The following is a 16879-nucleotide window of genomic DNA, read 5'->3' as shown; positions in this document are numbered from 1 at the left end:
ACACCGGGGCATCCTCTGGGGTTTTATACTTTTTGTCCAACCTAGGCAAGACTGCCATCAACGTAGATGGATTTTTCATTACTTTGAGACCCTCCTCCCAGATGTAGCCTATCAGTATGGAGCGGACACTTCTGATATGGCTCCTTGAAGTCATATCAAAAACAATCCACCTGTTTGGATGGCATGGATATCGCAAATCTCTTTGCCGCCCTCTCAAGCAAATTATGGAAACCCCCAATATCTCCTGGGGGAGTCCACAGGGGTAGGCGATGGAGAAGAGGGTGTCGGCAATATATATTTGTCCCAATCCGAGTTGTCCTGCAATTCTCCTTCTTCTCTCTTCATCCGAAGAATCAGTAACCTGTATGAAAGACCTTTGTGGGGTACTTCTGGCTGATCTCAGAGATGATCTAGGTTGTGGCACTGGAGTGGCAGACATCGATGGAGGAGGCGCCGTCTGAATGTCTGGTTGTGGTGCTGAAGGAAATCTCCTTTTGTAATCTGACAACATAAACTGTAGATCAGATATAAGGGAGCTCGGAACACAAACCATGTCCTCTGGTACATAAGTCTGCTGTCGCTGAGCAGACTAATACTGCTGATAATATTACTCTTCATCGCTTGGCACTTAACATGAAGTTGTGAAGGGCTATGGGCTGCCCCGAACGGCACATCATCATCCGAATCTTCCTCCAGAAGATGAGTCGGGATCAATGGAGTAACCTTGCTTTGGGATGTAGCTCTTGGAGTGTTATTTCCACTTTCAGACGCAGACCGCGTTTTTCTCTTCGTCGACGGTGGTACCGTAGACGGAGTCGTCTCCGATAATCCAAGTGCTCCCGTCGACTGTCGACAACTACAGTGTGGACGTAGGGATCCTCGTTGTTGACGTTTTTTTATCTTCAGCGTTGACGGTCTAAATTTTGTTACCATCGTCGTGGACGAAGAAGAAGTCACCATAGATAGACTGGTTACCGTTGTTGCCGCCGCCGATGCAGCTGCCGTGTACGTTCTCGTCAACTGAGTCAACGACGATGACCTCGTCGACGGTGGAATCGTCGTCGACCATCTATCTTCAGAAGATAAAGGCGGCTTTCTGAACACTGTCAACACCTTTGGAAGGGGTGTAGAAGGCTCTGAGGAGGATCTTGGTACCTCTTTTGATGCTGAAGGTCGATAGCTGATCTTAGAGGAGGATCTTTTTTCCTGAGGTGAAGATGAGAACCCTGTGAGGTCTTTTTAAAAGTCTTTGAGGGTTGTTTGGAACCCTTTTCAGAATGAGGTGATCTTTGCCTCTTTTGTGACTTCCTAGAAGACCATGAAGACTCCTCACTGTCAGTCTGAGACAGGGTTTTTTTTTCTTCTTGTTTTTAGCTTTTGGAGCCATAACAACCTCCCCTCTCTATCTTTCAAAATCTTTTATGAAAAAGGTACGACATACCTTACAATCAGTAGCAGTGTGTTCAGGATAGAGGCAATACATACAATCTGTATGAGGGTCTTCTGAATGGAGATTTCGTTCCACAAGTGCTGCAGGCTCTAAAGAGACTTTTTCTCTCTCTGTCAGACATCCTGCTGGTACAACAGGCTCCAGAAAGTAGGAGTGTAAAAAAGACACTGAATGAGCAAAAAGGAATTCAGATATATTGAGAAAATCTTCAACAAGAACAAACTGAGCTGAGCTCAGAGGAGAATCCCTAGCACGACGTGCAGTAGAAAATCTGAGGTGCTGGAGCTTCTCACAGGAGGGTTCTAAAGGGTGGTACTCTCCGATTGGCTGAGATTCAAGTTTGCTCCTTTTTACATAAGGACTTGAATAGGTTGCTAAAATTAGGAGATTTTTTTTTAATGTTATAGCTTTTATGTCTTTGGGACATTGTCTTTTCCAAGGTACCGGAGACTCCCATCTCAACGACGGGGAATGATTCAATTATGTGAATTTATGAAAGTTCCAATACTGGAGTAATAGGGTGGAGGCCCTTGTCCTTTCTGGGCACCAGAAAGTAGCGGGAATAACAACCACTGCCTATTTGTGCCATGGAGACCTCCTTAGGGCTCCCTTGGCCAAGAGAGCTATAACCTCTTCGTGGAGAAGTGCCAGGTGATCCTCTGTCATCCGATTGTAGGATGGAGGCATGGATGGAGTGGTAGTCTTGAAGGGGAGTTAGTAGCCCCTTCGGACTATCTGCAAAACCCACCTGTCTGACGCGATAGATTGCCAGAGGTGGCAGGTGATGGCAAATCCTGCCCAACTGGTGCCGGATGGGGAAGCATCGAACTAGGAAGGTTTGGAGGCTGCAGTGGGAGGAGTGGTAGACTGGGCAGACTGCTGGCCCCCTGATCCACAAAGATGTTCGATCCCACGTCCCCAGCCACACAGAGGCTTGGGTAGTCTTGAAGGGGAGAGAGTAGCCTCTGACACTATGGTGTTCCAGCGGGACAGGTGATGGCAAATCCTGCTGCCAACTGGTCCCTGATAGGAAAGTGTCTGACTAAGAAGGTTTGGAGGCTGCAGCTGAGGAGGGAGCGGTGGACTGGCTAGACTGCTGGCTCCCTGATCAATACGGACACTGGATCCCACATCCCAAGCCACATAGAGGCTAAGCAGCATGTGCAGTACAGTGGCTGGAGGGATATGGACGTCGCTGGAAGCCCCTTCTGTAGCCACGAAAGGGGCAAAAAGCAGACTGAGAGGGGCAAGTGACAGAAGTGAGGCCAAGGGACTGGGCCATAGCCTAGGACTCCTTAAAGCGCTCGAGCGACGAGTCTACTTGGTCTCCAAAGAGACAGGAGCCATCAAAGGGCTTGTCCACGAGAGTGGACTGGACATCGCCTGAAAAGCCAGATGTCCTTAACCAGGCATGGTGCCTCAAGGCTACTGACTAAGCAACCGATCTGCCCAGAGAGTCTGTTGTATCCAACCCACATCGTATTATGAACTTGGCTGCGTTTCTCCCATCAGCAACAGCCTGGGAGTAAATGGCTCGGGCCTCCTCTGGGACTTGCAGCAACACTTGGGCGACCATGTCCCATAAAGTACAGGTGTAACTGCCCAAAAGGCATGCAGTGTTCACAGTCCACAATCCCGGGCTGGAGGGAGAATAACTTCTTCCCAAGGTAGTCCAGCCTCTTTGATTCCCTATGGGGGGGGGGGGGGGGGGCGGAAGAGACTTTGCCTTGAGAAGTGGAGGCCTGGATGACCAAGCTCTTGGGGATGGGGTGTTCAGTCAGGAAAGCCAGGTCATTAGGCGCAAGCCTGTGGCAGCAGACGTACCTATTAACAGGAGCCCCTGTAGTGGGTTTGGACCTGGTCCCCAGACAGACATCCGTGAGCGCTTCAATGAAGGACAAAAAGGGTTCTGATGTGGAAGCCCCAGGCTGAAGCACCTTAGTCAGAAGTCAGAGTGCAGCCACCAAAGGCAGCTCACGGCCCAAGACTTCAGCTGCTTTCCGCACCACCATGGAGTAGGATGCCCTAGCCACAGTAGGGGAGAAAGCATACCAGCATCATGGGAGGTATCCAGACCACACTGGCTTCACCCTGTTCCTGAGCCCAGTCCACAGGGTCTTCGAGCTGGATTTCTAAAGGGTCCACTGGCTCCTCCATACCATCACCGAAGTCATACCCATAAGAGGCGCACGGCCTTGTTAAATTATTTTAACTGGGCAGGGGTGGCTCTGGCTCCCAGAAAGATGCTCCAAGGATGGAGGCCTGGCGCGAGGATGCTCATCTTCTCCTTGTGCTTCTTCGACTTCTTACCTGAATGACCAGAGAATTTGGAGTGGGATGAAGAGTGGTGACAACTTTACAAACAGTCTTGGGACCTTCCTCTCAACAGACAATGGGAGAGATGTGGATCGAGACACTGGGCTGCGAGCAGCTTTAGGGACCGCTCCCTCAAAGCTTTCACGTTCATGGCCTGGCAGTCGGAGGTCGACTTTGGGTCGTGGTAGCGCTCCAAGCACCACATACACCAGGTGCCGATCCGTCACCAACATCATGCGGTGACAGGAGTGGCAGGGCTTGAAGTCGGTCTTATGAGATGACATCTCGACGCATCAGAAGTAAAAGAAAAAAATAAAAAACTTCAACAAAAAGCCAGTCAAAAAGTGACTGTAAGGGTAGCTTTTCATTGGATCTGTGCTTAGGCTAGCGCGGAAAGAAAAGAACTGACATCTGTCAGCTAGGGTGGCACTATATAAGACCAAAGACGTCATACGACGACAGCAATGCCAACAACAGAGTAGGCCGACGCCACCTAACAGTGCACAAGGGTACTGCTCAAAAGAAAACCTCTGGATCCGACTGACACCTGGGGGAAACTCTATGGTAAGGAACCTGAAACTAAAAGTCTCTATCGGATACATTTAACAGCAAGGGCTGGCTGTCTGCTACACATTTAAATTGTCTCCTTTTCCATCGCGTTTCACATTTTTTTCCACTCTCATTTTTAGTCGATTTTCATAATATATCACTATGCAGCCTTTGCACCCCGACCATATCCTAAGTTTTCATCCCAAATTGTTTTCCCAAACATCTCCTCTTACATCATATTCTCTCTATCCCACTGCAGCCTTTATCTTACCAAACTACCCTCTTGTCTATTTTCCTTTTTAATCACTTCTACATATTCCAACTCCAACATTCATGCCCTTCCTTTTTCTGCTTCTGGACCTTATTCCAACACACACACACACACACACACACACACACACCTGGTCCCTTTTCTTTCTGCAGTCTACACACTTCAAATAACTTCATAACTTCCCTTTGACCCTCCCCCCACCAAACTTTCCAAAGTATGCAACGCATGAATTTTGCAGACAGTACATCGAGATCTTGCAATGGGACCATTTTATTAAAATTGTGAGGCGCCTCCACAGCATCAAGAAAACAAAGGTGCAGTAGGTCGCTGGAAATGTAGTCCAGTAGCAAGATTCCCTAGCCCACGTCTGGTGTCCATTTCTTCATGCTGGGCAGATGGGAAGAGTACAAAATCATTCACAATCTTTATGTTGCAACTCCTGCAGAACGAAAGGAAAAAGCCAGAGATCAGACAGTGTGGGACAGGAGATTTGCTCACAGGTCATATACAGGGAAGAATGCAAAGGCTGGGAGAGAGCAAGTAGAAAAGGAAGAGTAAAGGTGTTTCAGCTAAAGAGGTGCAGAATAATAAATAGAGCAGAGGTCGAAGCAAACAAACTGCCAGAGAGCAAGAGGCGGTACAGACAATATTAAGTAAAGGAGGCCTAAGAAGCAAAAGGAGATAAAAATGAGCAACAAGCATGAGCGGGGAGCAAAAAAGTGACGGAAACTGGGGCACATCAGAAGAGTGAGGTGAAGCAAGAAAGTGAAATGAAGAGCAAGAAGTCTAAAGTATGAAGATGTCTGGAGATAATGCACAGGGCTGCTGGAGTGCATATTCAGCAGTAACTGAGTAATAGGACACTGTGTGTGACAACCCCAAACATAGACTGTACAAAAATAAGGCAACACAATCAGAACACCACACAGAGTACAGGGTCAAATAGTATATAGCTGGAGGGTTTTAGAGTACTGAGGCATAGAGTAGATAGTTGCAGAGTATTGTGGTGTAGAGTGGGTCGAATTGGGGTGGTAGAGTAGGAGGTTGTAGTGTGGGGAGCATACAATAGAGCACAGAGGTGAAGGGGTTCAGAGGGGAGTAGAGTCACAGTGTGTCATGGCCTGGAGTGGAATGGAGTAGAGTCGTAGTGTGCCATGGCCTGCAGCAGAGTGGAGTAAAGTTGTGGAATAGGAATAAAGTTGTGGCGTGGGGACTGCTGAGTGGCACGGGGGGGCCCACAGAGTGGCCTGATAGGTGTGTGGGGGGTCACCAAGTGGTGTGAGGGGGGGGGGGGGGGTTGCACAGTGGTGTGGGGTGGGGGGGGTCGCAGAATGGCAGGGTCGCAGAGTGACGTGGGGAGTGGAAGATCAGCTTGGCGTGGCATACAGTGGCAGAGTGGAGTGACGTGGAGAGTGTTGTAGATCATGTTGTGGAGTATCCTAGCGTGTTGTAGAGTAGTGTCCTAGAGTGGTATAGTGTCCTAGAGAGTGTTGTAGAGAATGTTGTAGAGTCAAGTGTTGTAGCGTGTTAGATTGTCGTAGAGAGATGCTGTAGAGTAGTGTCGTAGAGATGCTGTAGAGTAGTGTCGTAGAGAAATGCTGCAGAGTAGTGCCATTAAGTGCTGTAGAGCAGTGATGTAGTCGTAGAGTAGTGTCAGAATGCTGTAGAGTGTCGGAGTAGCTAGCTGTAAAGAGCAGAGTGACAGCGCAGAGTGGCAGGATGTAGGGTGGCAAAGAATGGCATTGAGACGAGTAACACTTAAGGGAGTGGTGTGGATAAGCAGTGTGTCAGAGTGCTAGAGTGGACTGCCATAGAATGGAAAAGTGTCGGAGTGGAGTTGCGTAGAATGGAGTATGCATGGTATGGTAGCACACTGCTATTACAGACAACAAATCTGCAACTGAAATGACCGTTACATCTGCACAAAGTTTTAATGATAAAACTATACAGCGCACAAACGATAATGTGAGGAAATGGCAACACAAGTGTACTGATTTGTTGTCATCGTATTCAAATGTTTCCACCACACCTCAGAATTACAAACAATATGCTGCATTTCTGCTTTCCTAATTCTGATATTTTCTGAAATATCTGTACAGTTTATTTACAGACATTTAGATTTTGTTGTGCACTACAAAAAATAACATTCAATATCTGTCAGGAACAGATGTAAAGGCGAACAGAGAGACCCATAAACAGCTGAGGGCACGGAGGAGATCTGCAGGTAATTCAGATATATAAGCAAATGGAGAGACTCATAACTAATTGCTCAAGGATCTTCTTTTACCGCCATCGTTCAACCAGCGGGAGTAAAACAGAGTCCGATCACATCCAGCTTATGGGTTCGGAACGATCTGCTAGGAAGCGAGTGGCATGAGAACACTGGGAGACATGAAATCTAAATACCGGGTGCAGCAATTACCGGATCCGTGAAGCTTTCTTCCACCCCTTGGCTCTTGTCCGTAACAGGAACCGAGGTGGGAGTAAAACACGGTACAACACTGCAACCAAAGCAGTTTTTTGGTGGTGGTGTTTTGAATAATCAGAACCACATCGCAATAATTTGGGAGGCAAAGTGGACGGGGGGGGGGGGGGGGACAAATCGAACCAAGAAGTAGGAAGGGAGGGAGCTGAATCCGTTAAGAACCGAGGAGAAACACCGAGGGAGACTAATCGGAATAAACACGAGTCTTTGGGGAGGAGGGGAGCCACATAAGAACACGTAAAACTGGGTTTATGATTTCAGCAAATATTTCTTTAAATGAAAAACACATCATTGAAGAAATCAAACCAAACGATGAGTAAGCGGATGTTTTCCTGGGCCTCGGCTTCTTGGAAGCCAATGCCCTCGAGGAGGAAGAACATTCTCAAACAACGAAGAATTCCTGCTCCCCTCCCAGCCCCAGCAGCAGTAAGACACTAATAGTTTCCACACTGCGTCCCAAAAGAAATTAAATAATTAGACAGTTAACAGCCCTGCAGCTATTAACCATGACGACACATTTGGAGGCAATTACTGATATTAGGCATTAAAGACGCAAGCAGTTAGCGAGGCCTCTCCCTCCTTCCTACGCACAAGCCGTAGCCAGCGCCTGTGCCAGTGAAAGCAAGGCTACTCCGGCAACTACATCCAGAAACTACATGGAGAGCATCCGTGAGGCTGCCACGCACAAGAGGCCGCGAGCAGAACTCTGGGCCCAGACTACAAGCGCATGGGAAGCACAGCCGCCAGCAGCAATCGGGCTCGTGTCATGGAACCGACCTCTGCACCCCGGGTATCAGGGCTGTACCAGTGCAGGCTCGACAGAGGGGCATCTAACAGCATGACTAGACCGGGCAGATCGGATCTCTACGGGTAGGAGTTCTGTGCAGCTGTGCTCCAGGTGTCCGATACTTAGGGTTATAATCTAAGGTTAGAACAGTTCTCGGATTTTAAGTAACCATTAAGAAATGTCAGTAGCAGCGCTGGGAAGGCAGATCGAGAAGAATAGCCAGTACCCTCAACTGCATGCTGCACCGTTACACCTTGAGGAATGGACTGTCCTCCCTGGACGGGGGATCTGCACTCCTGGAATCCCCTACATCGACTCTGAGTTGTCTCAAAACAGCACTTGCCATCCCTGCTTTGCTTCTGTGCGTGCCTTGGGTCTAACTCCACAGACCATCTTCCAGGGCAGCATGTATTATACGCAACCCCGTGGTTTACTCCTCTGCCGCCAGCATTACAGAAAAATAGATGAGGGTGAGCGAGTGAAATATCTGAGAACACAAACCATGCCATAAATACCTAAAGGGGCTGCTCCCATTGCTCGAATAGCATCGAGGAAGACGGTCTGATCGGAATAGCAGCAAATAAAAGACGAGGGCATAGGGTGCAACCAAGATTAAGAAATGGCGTGAAGAGAAAAGTAGTTGCCATACCTTTCCATCTTCTTATACCTACATTGCACACAAAACTCAGCACTTCATGCGGTCTCTTGGCTTCATTTCAGTACTAACTTCAATAACAAAAAAAGCTGGGAATCGGCCACTGGTGCGGAATTGTATTGGAGGGGTGGTGGTGGAATACCTACTCAAGCAAGCAACAACCACAATCCTTGTCGGGGTGAACCACAAAAGTCACTAAATTAACCTGTGATTAATCCTCTGGTAGTTTAGCACAAAAGCAGTTAGGCTTAAATTAGAGGCAATGTGTTAAGCATTTATGTAGCACACAAATAGTAACAAAATGAAAACAACACAAGAAAAAACCCAAACCAATTTAGAAACATAGGGTAAATTTTAATAAATAAAATTACACCAAAACAAATTAAATCCAATCCGTAGAACCAGCGATATTGAAGTCCAATGTTTTCGGTAAGTATAGCACCTAAAAGCACAAAGCTCAACTCAAGGTCATCCTACTGCGGTGGAAATCCACAAGTTCTGGCCGACCACAGAAAAGTTTAGTCCAGCTGAAAAAGTTACCTTTCAAAGGTCCGGCATAAAGAGTGCACATCATAGTGGAGGAGATCACAAGGAGCAGTAAGAGCGTTGCGTATGGTTGCCACTTTAGCGTAAAGTGCACATCTCGCATTGCCAGTGGTCACTGTAGTTTGAAGAGTCTGGTTCACCAGAGCTTTGCATTAGTGGCTGTCACAGTGCAATGATCTGGATGCAAACTGGTCCATTTGTGGTCACCAAGAGTCCAAATCTTCAGGATTTGTCATTTTGTTCGGGTGGTGTGCACTCTGATGCCAGCCAAGGGTCTATGGCCTGGGGAGGCACATCTTGGGGATCAAGGATTCACTCTAGAATAGGCCAGCTGGTCTCAGGCACGTCCAGTTCAAGGAGGTCAGCTCGGTAGTTGAAATGAGGCTTCTGGAGCTTGTTTCCCTGCAGCCAAGAACAGGAGGTCAGCCAACTGACCCTTGGAGTCACTCGGGTTAGCCCAGAATAAAGGGAGCAGGTCCATAATTTCTTTTGATAGAACAAGGCAGGCCTCAAGCAGTAGGAAGTCTCAGGGGAACAAGGCAGTCCTGTAAATTCCACAAGTCCAGGAGTGTACTAAAGGAGCGTTCGGAGGGTGCACTATACCTGGTATCAGCCTTTGAATTGATGAAATTTCCTATATTACCCCCAGGTCTGGTTCTTGAAAGTTCTTTCTTTGTCAAGGCTCAAAAAAGTCTGGAGTGGCAAATGTCTAGTGCACGGTTCCTTTGTGTGTGCTGTAGGCAAGTACTTTGAAGTGGGGCCGGGAACAGCTGCCACCCACCCACCAACACTTAGTCCCCTTTTGGGAGGAATACACAAAACTCAACAGAACAGTCATGTAACCCAGGACACCAGCAGCAGGAACAAAAGTTAGGACAAGAAAATGTCAACTTTCTAAAGCTGCATTTTCAGACCCGACACCTAAAATCCAAATTTTCCATTAAAGAGGATAATAAAATAACTAATCATTTGGGTCTAAACATGATATTTCCAACGACGTTAGGAGCTTTTCACTGCTAGGACATGTAAAACTTTAACATGTCCACCTTTTAAGTACAACAAACCCTGTCCTATGAGCCTTGGGGACCTACCTTGGGGGTGACTTAGATGTATTAAAAAAAAGGAAGATTTAGGCCTGGCAACATTGCTATTTTGCCAAGTTGAAATGGCAGTTTAAAACTGTGCTACAGGATTCAGTGGCAAGCTTGACACAACTGCTTCTTGTGTGGGTAAAACAATAAGTGCTGCAGATCCACTAGCAGCATTTAATTAACTGGCCCAGGGTACATGTATTACAGTTTACTAGGGAATTAAAAGTAGATTAAATGTGGCAATTACATGTAAGTCAATTTTACCATGTTTTAGGGAAAGAGCACAAGCACATTTACACTGGTTTGCAATGTGCAAGTGCACAGCGTCCTAAAAGAAAGCAAAAAAGTGTTCGCATAGGAAGGAGGTGAAGGTAAAAAGTCTGGGATGACCCTGTAGAGATGGCAAAGTCCAACAAATTGCAACATTTTCATCACTCACCGCTAGTAGAGGGAAGGTGAATCTGGTGTGAGCCTCAGGAGAAGCAGAGAAAAAGATGATGAGGGTGAAAAAGGAAAAAACGCTGCTTGGGAATGGAGAGGGTGACCTCATCTCAACTGTTGGTGTGGGGGAGGACTTGAAGGGAAGTAGACAAACACTAAGAAGGTTTTTGAGAGGAAGCTAGTACATCTCTAATTTCATTCTGAAAACAGTTACGCTAGTAAGGCAATGGGGAGCATGTGGAATGAACAGAAACTACAGAACTTGTTGTTTTTAAATCAAAGCAGGACTTCTTGTCAGTAGCACTTAAGTGACAAACTAGTTCACAAACAGCAGGAGTACTACCCATTCTCAATTTGGTCACAAAAAGGTTACCAAATACCTTCCAAAATCCAATCACAATATCAAATACGTGGGAGGTCCGGGCAGTCTAAATTGCAGATTGGAATCCACTGACTGTCAATGCAGGTCAGGCAACAGAACCCAGAGTATGTGCTACTGCATATGTGCCGCAACACCTGGGTTCTGTTTGGTTCGTGACATTTGGGGGGCTGGTCAGAAATTCAGGCCAAAACTTTGGGATCCATGCCTGACCAGTGGAAGCAACACTGACCTTTCTAAGTTGTCCCCCGATTGGGAAGGGAAGCCATGGCAGCATCACACAGAGGGCTTCCTGTCCATACTACAATTTAGTACAGTTCTTAATCGGCACCTATAGTGGCATCATTCTTTTTAATGGAGGCTGGAGATCTGCAGCTGCCAGGCAAGAAAACAGTCTGTAGGAACTACAGATCAGGTTTTCAGTTAGGCGTAGGTCAGCAAGACTGACTAATGACAGGAAGACAACTACTAAAAAAGTACTTACCTGCTTTCAGCAATATAAAAGAAAGCAGGTAGATGCTTCTAGAGCATCCCTACTATGCATATTACTCTAGCCTGAAGTTACTGCCTTGCCTTCCTCTTATTATCTGCCTCGATTCTGCGATGTCTGTTCTGCTGCGATTGGTGATCAGCCTGCTTTACATCAGGAGTGGTCGGCGTAGGTCCATTAGAGCGGGATACCTGCCAGATTTTAATGACATCAACGTAAGATAAATTTAAATACACTGAATTTAAATTGAACACATTTACAGTCATTTATTACCTCGAATGTGCCACAGCTCAAGCCCTCCAGGCCCTACATTTTGAAATCCTTGATTTTGTGTTTCTCTATGATACTCTGATTTTTGTTCTCTAAAGTAAAATGATGTTTTCACCACTGTTTTTTTTTTTGGTTTGTTTGTTTTTTAAAGTTTACTCCAGTCTAGAATTCTGGGGTTTCGAAAATTGAAGCGTAGCCTCGGGCCCATTCTACATGAAAAGGAAAGGCAGTAGAGTGATGTAGCTGGACAAAGTAAGAAATACAATTAGAAAGTGACTGAAAGAGGTTGAGTTTGAGAGCGGAGATTAATTATTTTATTTGTCAGAGTATGCAGTGCAAGTAGCGAGTTGGAGTGTCTTATTTAGATGAAGCACAATGCTCAGATCAATAAAAAGAAGTCAATATACCACTTACTTTCACAAACTTTCCATGGAGCAGGTAAGGTGACTGAAAATCATTCTGACAGTTGGAATACGCCATGCCTAGTCCAATCCCAGAGGCAAAGACAATGGGCCAAGTCTTCCCTGCAAGGATTAGAGAAATTAAACATTAAAACATAATCGTGTTTGACCATCAAGGGGCAGAAGTTGAGTGCCGACAACACATTAATCAGCTTCTTAAACACACGCACAAAGTTGGATCCATCCCAGCAAGTGAACAGGATTCAGGTGCTGATCACTAAGGTTAACACATTGCAAGCAATAATAAACAGTAATACCTCTGAAAACAAAGTAACCGAGAAGGTATAATCAGCAGCATTAAACATCCAGAAAGCCTCACACTGTCAACACACAATACAAAGAGAAAACAACTTATTTTGGTACAAGCTAATTAACTGGAAGAGAGGGTAGGAGAGGGATGAGGGACCCGAAGCCTCAAAAGAGAGAGCTGAGAGCCATGGACCATTGGGAGAGAGGGAAAACAGAAAGTGATGGTAAGAGAAAAGGATGAGGAAAAGTGATCTAGAAAGAGACAACAGAAAATACAACTGGGAGGTAGGGAGTGCGCCAGACAGTAGAAAAGAGAAAAACATTGTACTTGTTCTATACTGTAGGAATATTCATTGAAGTCCTATCCCTTAAATGAGCCCCCGCTTTTGTTCTTGGAACAGCTCAGTCCCTGGGATAGAAGATCCTACCAGCAGAAGGTCAAATCCCCTTGACAGCTTTTTCAATTCTACCAATAGTATCAACAAGGGCAAAAATATCGATATCTACAGTGGCAGGCAAGAGCTAAAACACCTAATCCAAAGCTCTCAGGTTCCAGAAGGTAAACACATGAATGAAGAAGACCGTGCATCTTTCACCCATCCTGTTTCCCACTCGTTGGGGTCAGCAGTGTCTCATCAGGAAGAAATCAACAAAAAAAGCAATAACTAAAATGCTGAAAAAACCATCTTCTGCACTAGTTATGCAAATAGCCACTGAAAAAGTTCCACTCCGGGTGTGCACAATTTGGAGAAAATAAAGTGTATGATTAACCCTTTCGAAAGAGGTATGCACCAATAAAGAAACTAACACTAATTGGAATGAGAACTGGTTTAATTTCCTGGAAATCGGTATAAAAGTGGAAAAACAGGAGAAATGTAAAGTTCAAGAGAACTTAACTAAACAGTAGTGCACCACATCGGTTAACACCCAGGAACGGATAGATGTCCCTTACCAGGAGTCTTTTCGCAACAGAAGTACATCAGCCTTCATTCTGTCTTGCTCTTTTCATATTTTAGCCCGTCTCTGCACTTATGCTGTTGCAAAGTCGTTTTAAAAATGTTACCAGGATAATTTGGCTTTCCTGGAAAAAAATCCACTTCTGATAAGCTATTCACAGGGTGCTGTTCATCCTATGGAAAAATGGACTTTAGAGTTCTGTGCTACAGTCTATGAACACCACATCTAGTGTACAGTGCTCCAGGTTCACGCAGACAGCTGGAGATTATTCAAGCATTTATAATGAGCAACGAGGATCCTACTAGGAGGTAACATGGTGATACAGAGTAGGAATGAGAGCTTTGAGTTACGCACTGAGCGCCGCCATCGACGGCCCCATCGAGACCGGCAGTGGCCAAGCTCCTGCACTTCCGGCACAGGGACATCATACTGCACGCATCCAGCCACACTGACCATTACGTGGTTACTAACAGCAAGGTCTACATACTTTCGTCTCCACTTGGACTGTTCAGTGGCAAAGGGCATCCTTCCTGTCCTTGAAATGAAGGCTGAGAGACATGGGGTTGAAATATTCTTTACTTTTCCAGTCCCATCTTCATGTGACGCATGGGTGGAGGTCCCTCTTCTTCATGGATCCAGCATAGGACTAGATAGAGACGCATGGGGCCTCGTTGCAGCTGGGGTCCTCACAAGAATGGATACAGCATTCTCTAGGCTCACGGAGACTTCACAGCCAAAGGTGGAGGGAAGTTGGACGCTGTGTGGTCCTGTAGCATGACAAGCACCAAGCGAACACTAACCGGGCTGCAGCACTGCAGGCGGCTATGGTATGTTAGGGCGCCGCCACTGTCATGGCCTTGGAGGTCAGCAGGAAAGACGGGTCAGGCGACTCCAGCCGGGGACTGGATCGGGCGGGGCAGCTCCACCTGCGGGTCATGCCACAGTCTGCAGAGAAACTGCTATAGCACCAGAGCCCTCAAGTAACAGGAATATGGACCCGTACGAGGTGGAACTAAGTGCCCCATGACGGAACAACAGTGGATGCTTCTTTGGGGGATCTGGTCCACACAATGAACAGACATCGGAGAAGCTCAATTCAGGCCTACCTTTTGAGAACTTAAGTTTCTCTTTGCTGTTATGTTCTATGAGTCTCTCCAAATCACTTCTGTGCTTTTGCTTTCCTAGTGTTTTACCAGCCCTGTTTTTATTTCTTTCTTCTGTTTTGCCACTTATTTTTAGGTCGAGCGTGCAAAGACTTTCTGACCGGTTGCTATCTGTGGGCTTTTAACCACACCAATCTCATGCCCATCACTATCACTTGTTCGTGGGGTTGCCTTTAAAAAATCCAGTGATATCATTGGTAGAAGCTTTATATTTCTCCTGCCTTGGGGCAGTTTTGGTACCGCTTTGCAGACTGACCCTGTTACATGGATAATTGCATGACTGCCATTATACTTCAGCTTGGGCGAACTACTTTTTAGTGTCGAGCCTGCGTCGCATGTGCTTGTGCATGTATTTCGCTTGCAAGATGCTTTAGTAATTAGAAAAGGGCTTGGAGCCCCGTCCATGTCACATCAGTGTCTTTCATTGGTTCGTGGGCTTGCCTTTCAAAATCTGCTTGCTTTGATTAGTGGAAGGCACGCATACGTCATGCCTTTTCGGGTGGTTAGCCCTCCTCAAGCGCAGCAACCAAGTACTGAAAACATGTGAGACTCGCTATTTCCTGTCAAGTTTGAGGACTACTTTTTTTCACAGCGCGATCTCAATTGGCAGAAGTCGAGCGATTTGCATAACATCGACCCGGTTACATAGTTAATTGCACTTTTGCCGGTTACGTAGATAATTGCACTTTTGCCGATAGATTTCACTACGAGTGAACTGTAGCAGCGTGATCGCGCTGTTTTTTCCCCCATTTAATGTGGCAAGAAAAATCCGGTTGGGAGTTTACACTGCTAATAGCTCTAATTCGGAGAAATGCGAGACCCTATTGCATTGCAAATGCTTGTTTATTTTGTCTCTCCCCTTAGTGCTCCATGGCATTGGAGCACTGGTCACATTGTTCACACGGTTACCTAATCAAAGTAATTTCTTTTGAATTTTCCCCTTAGCGCTCCACAGCGTTACCAAAAACACTTGTAATTGATAAATGCTTCACTAAAAATGTTTTTGAAAAAACACACAGCAATCCGCTAATAGGCTCGCCTGGCACAGCGGGAGAGCTGATACAATACTCACTGCACTTGGGAAAACTCAACCCATAATGCTTTCCAAGCACTCTTCCACAACATGTCTGCCCATAACTCTGCCTGTGGTGGTCCTACTACAATAGGACCACCACCAAAACATTCAGCATGGTGCACTCTGTTTAGCTTATCTCTGGGCCCCTCACTAGGTTAGTCAGGACCCCAAAATAATAACCCCTGCCACTAATCAGTCCCTTTTTAAGCTCTCGTAAACTGGAACAGGGAGTAGTTTGTGTTCTAAGGGGCTTAGAGTTGCAGTAGGCCCGTTAGCCCTGAAAATATATAATACACCATGCCCTCTACAAGCTAAATATATGGTTGCATTGTATTGCTTTCTGCTATTCTGTTTTCCTGTGGTTATGCCCTCCAGGGGCTAACTATATGGTAAATGACCATGTTTCTTACAAATTAGATTATTATTGAGGTGTTCTCTAGAGGCTGTTCTGAGCATTACAGTCAACATACTACAATATTCACTGCACTCAGGCATCCCATAATGCTTTGCAGGGCATTCTTTTACAAAACATTTCTGATCATAATTCTGCCTTTGGTTGTCCTAGGACAATGGGACCACCTTCAAAACATTCACTACAACCTGCTCTTGCTGGCTGTATAAATCATCTGTCTAGATCATCCCTGGGTCCCCACACATTAGTCGGGACCCCGAAATAATAACCCCTGCCACCATGCAGTGTCTTTTTAAACTCTCATGGGTGGAATGTTTGTTTTACAGCTGAGCGTAGTTTGTGTTCTATTGGTCTTAGAATTGCAGTAGGCCTGTTAGGCCGGAAAATGTGTAAGAGACTACACTCTCTCTCTGGGGGCTAAATATATGGCTGCACTGCATTACTTTCTTCCATTCGGTTTTCATGTAGTATGTTCTCTAGGAGCGGACTATATGGTTACGTGACCATATAGTATGTTCTCTAGGAGCGGACTATATGGTTACGTGACCATAGTCTCCTCTAGAGACTGTTCTCAGCATTACAATCAACATACTACAATATGCGCTGCACTTGGTCGTCCGATAATGCTTTGTAGGGCATTCTTTTACAAACCATTTTTAGTTATAACTCAGCCAGTGGTGGTCCTAAGACAATGGGACCACCTTCAAAAGTCTGGGCCCCTCACTAGCTTAGCAGGGATCCCAAAATAATAACCCGTCCCACCATTTAGTGTCTTTTTAACCTCTCACGACTGGAGCTTTTGTTTTATGGCTGAGTAAATTGTGTTTTAAGG

General features: G+C 46.0%; 1 protein-coding gene across 2 annotated transcripts in view; it reads right to left on the bottom strand.

Moving 5' to 3' along the window:
• Positions 1-4838: 4838 nt before the first annotated feature.
• MICOS10 (mitochondrial contact site and cristae organizing system subunit 10) overlaps positions 4839-16879 on the bottom strand; it is a 106875-nt gene continuing 94834 nt past the window's right edge. Inside the window, exons 3-4 of one of the 2 annotated variants that reach the window (XM_069240160.1) lie at positions 12145-12254; positions 4839-5025 (exon numbers count right to left, since the gene is read on the bottom strand). In XM_069240160.1, the coding sequence (XP_069096261.1) occupies positions 4999-5025; positions 12145-12254 (137 nt within the window). In that variant the 3' untranslated portion in view covers positions 4839-4998. Of the gene's footprint in view, positions 5026-11513; positions 11652-12144; positions 12255-16879 lie in introns of those variants that run through there. The other variant, XM_069240159.1, reaches the window with a different exon arrangement.

This window comes from Pleurodeles waltl, chromosome 6, assembly GCF_031143425.1.
Source record: "Pleurodeles waltl isolate 20211129_DDA chromosome 6, aPleWal1.hap1.20221129, whole genome shotgun sequence".
NCBI lineage: Eukaryota > Metazoa > Chordata > Amphibia > Caudata > Salamandridae > Pleurodeles > Pleurodeles waltl.
The sequence above is the reverse complement of the archived record's forward strand: the minus strand, read 5'-3'. Positions and strand labels throughout refer to the sequence as shown.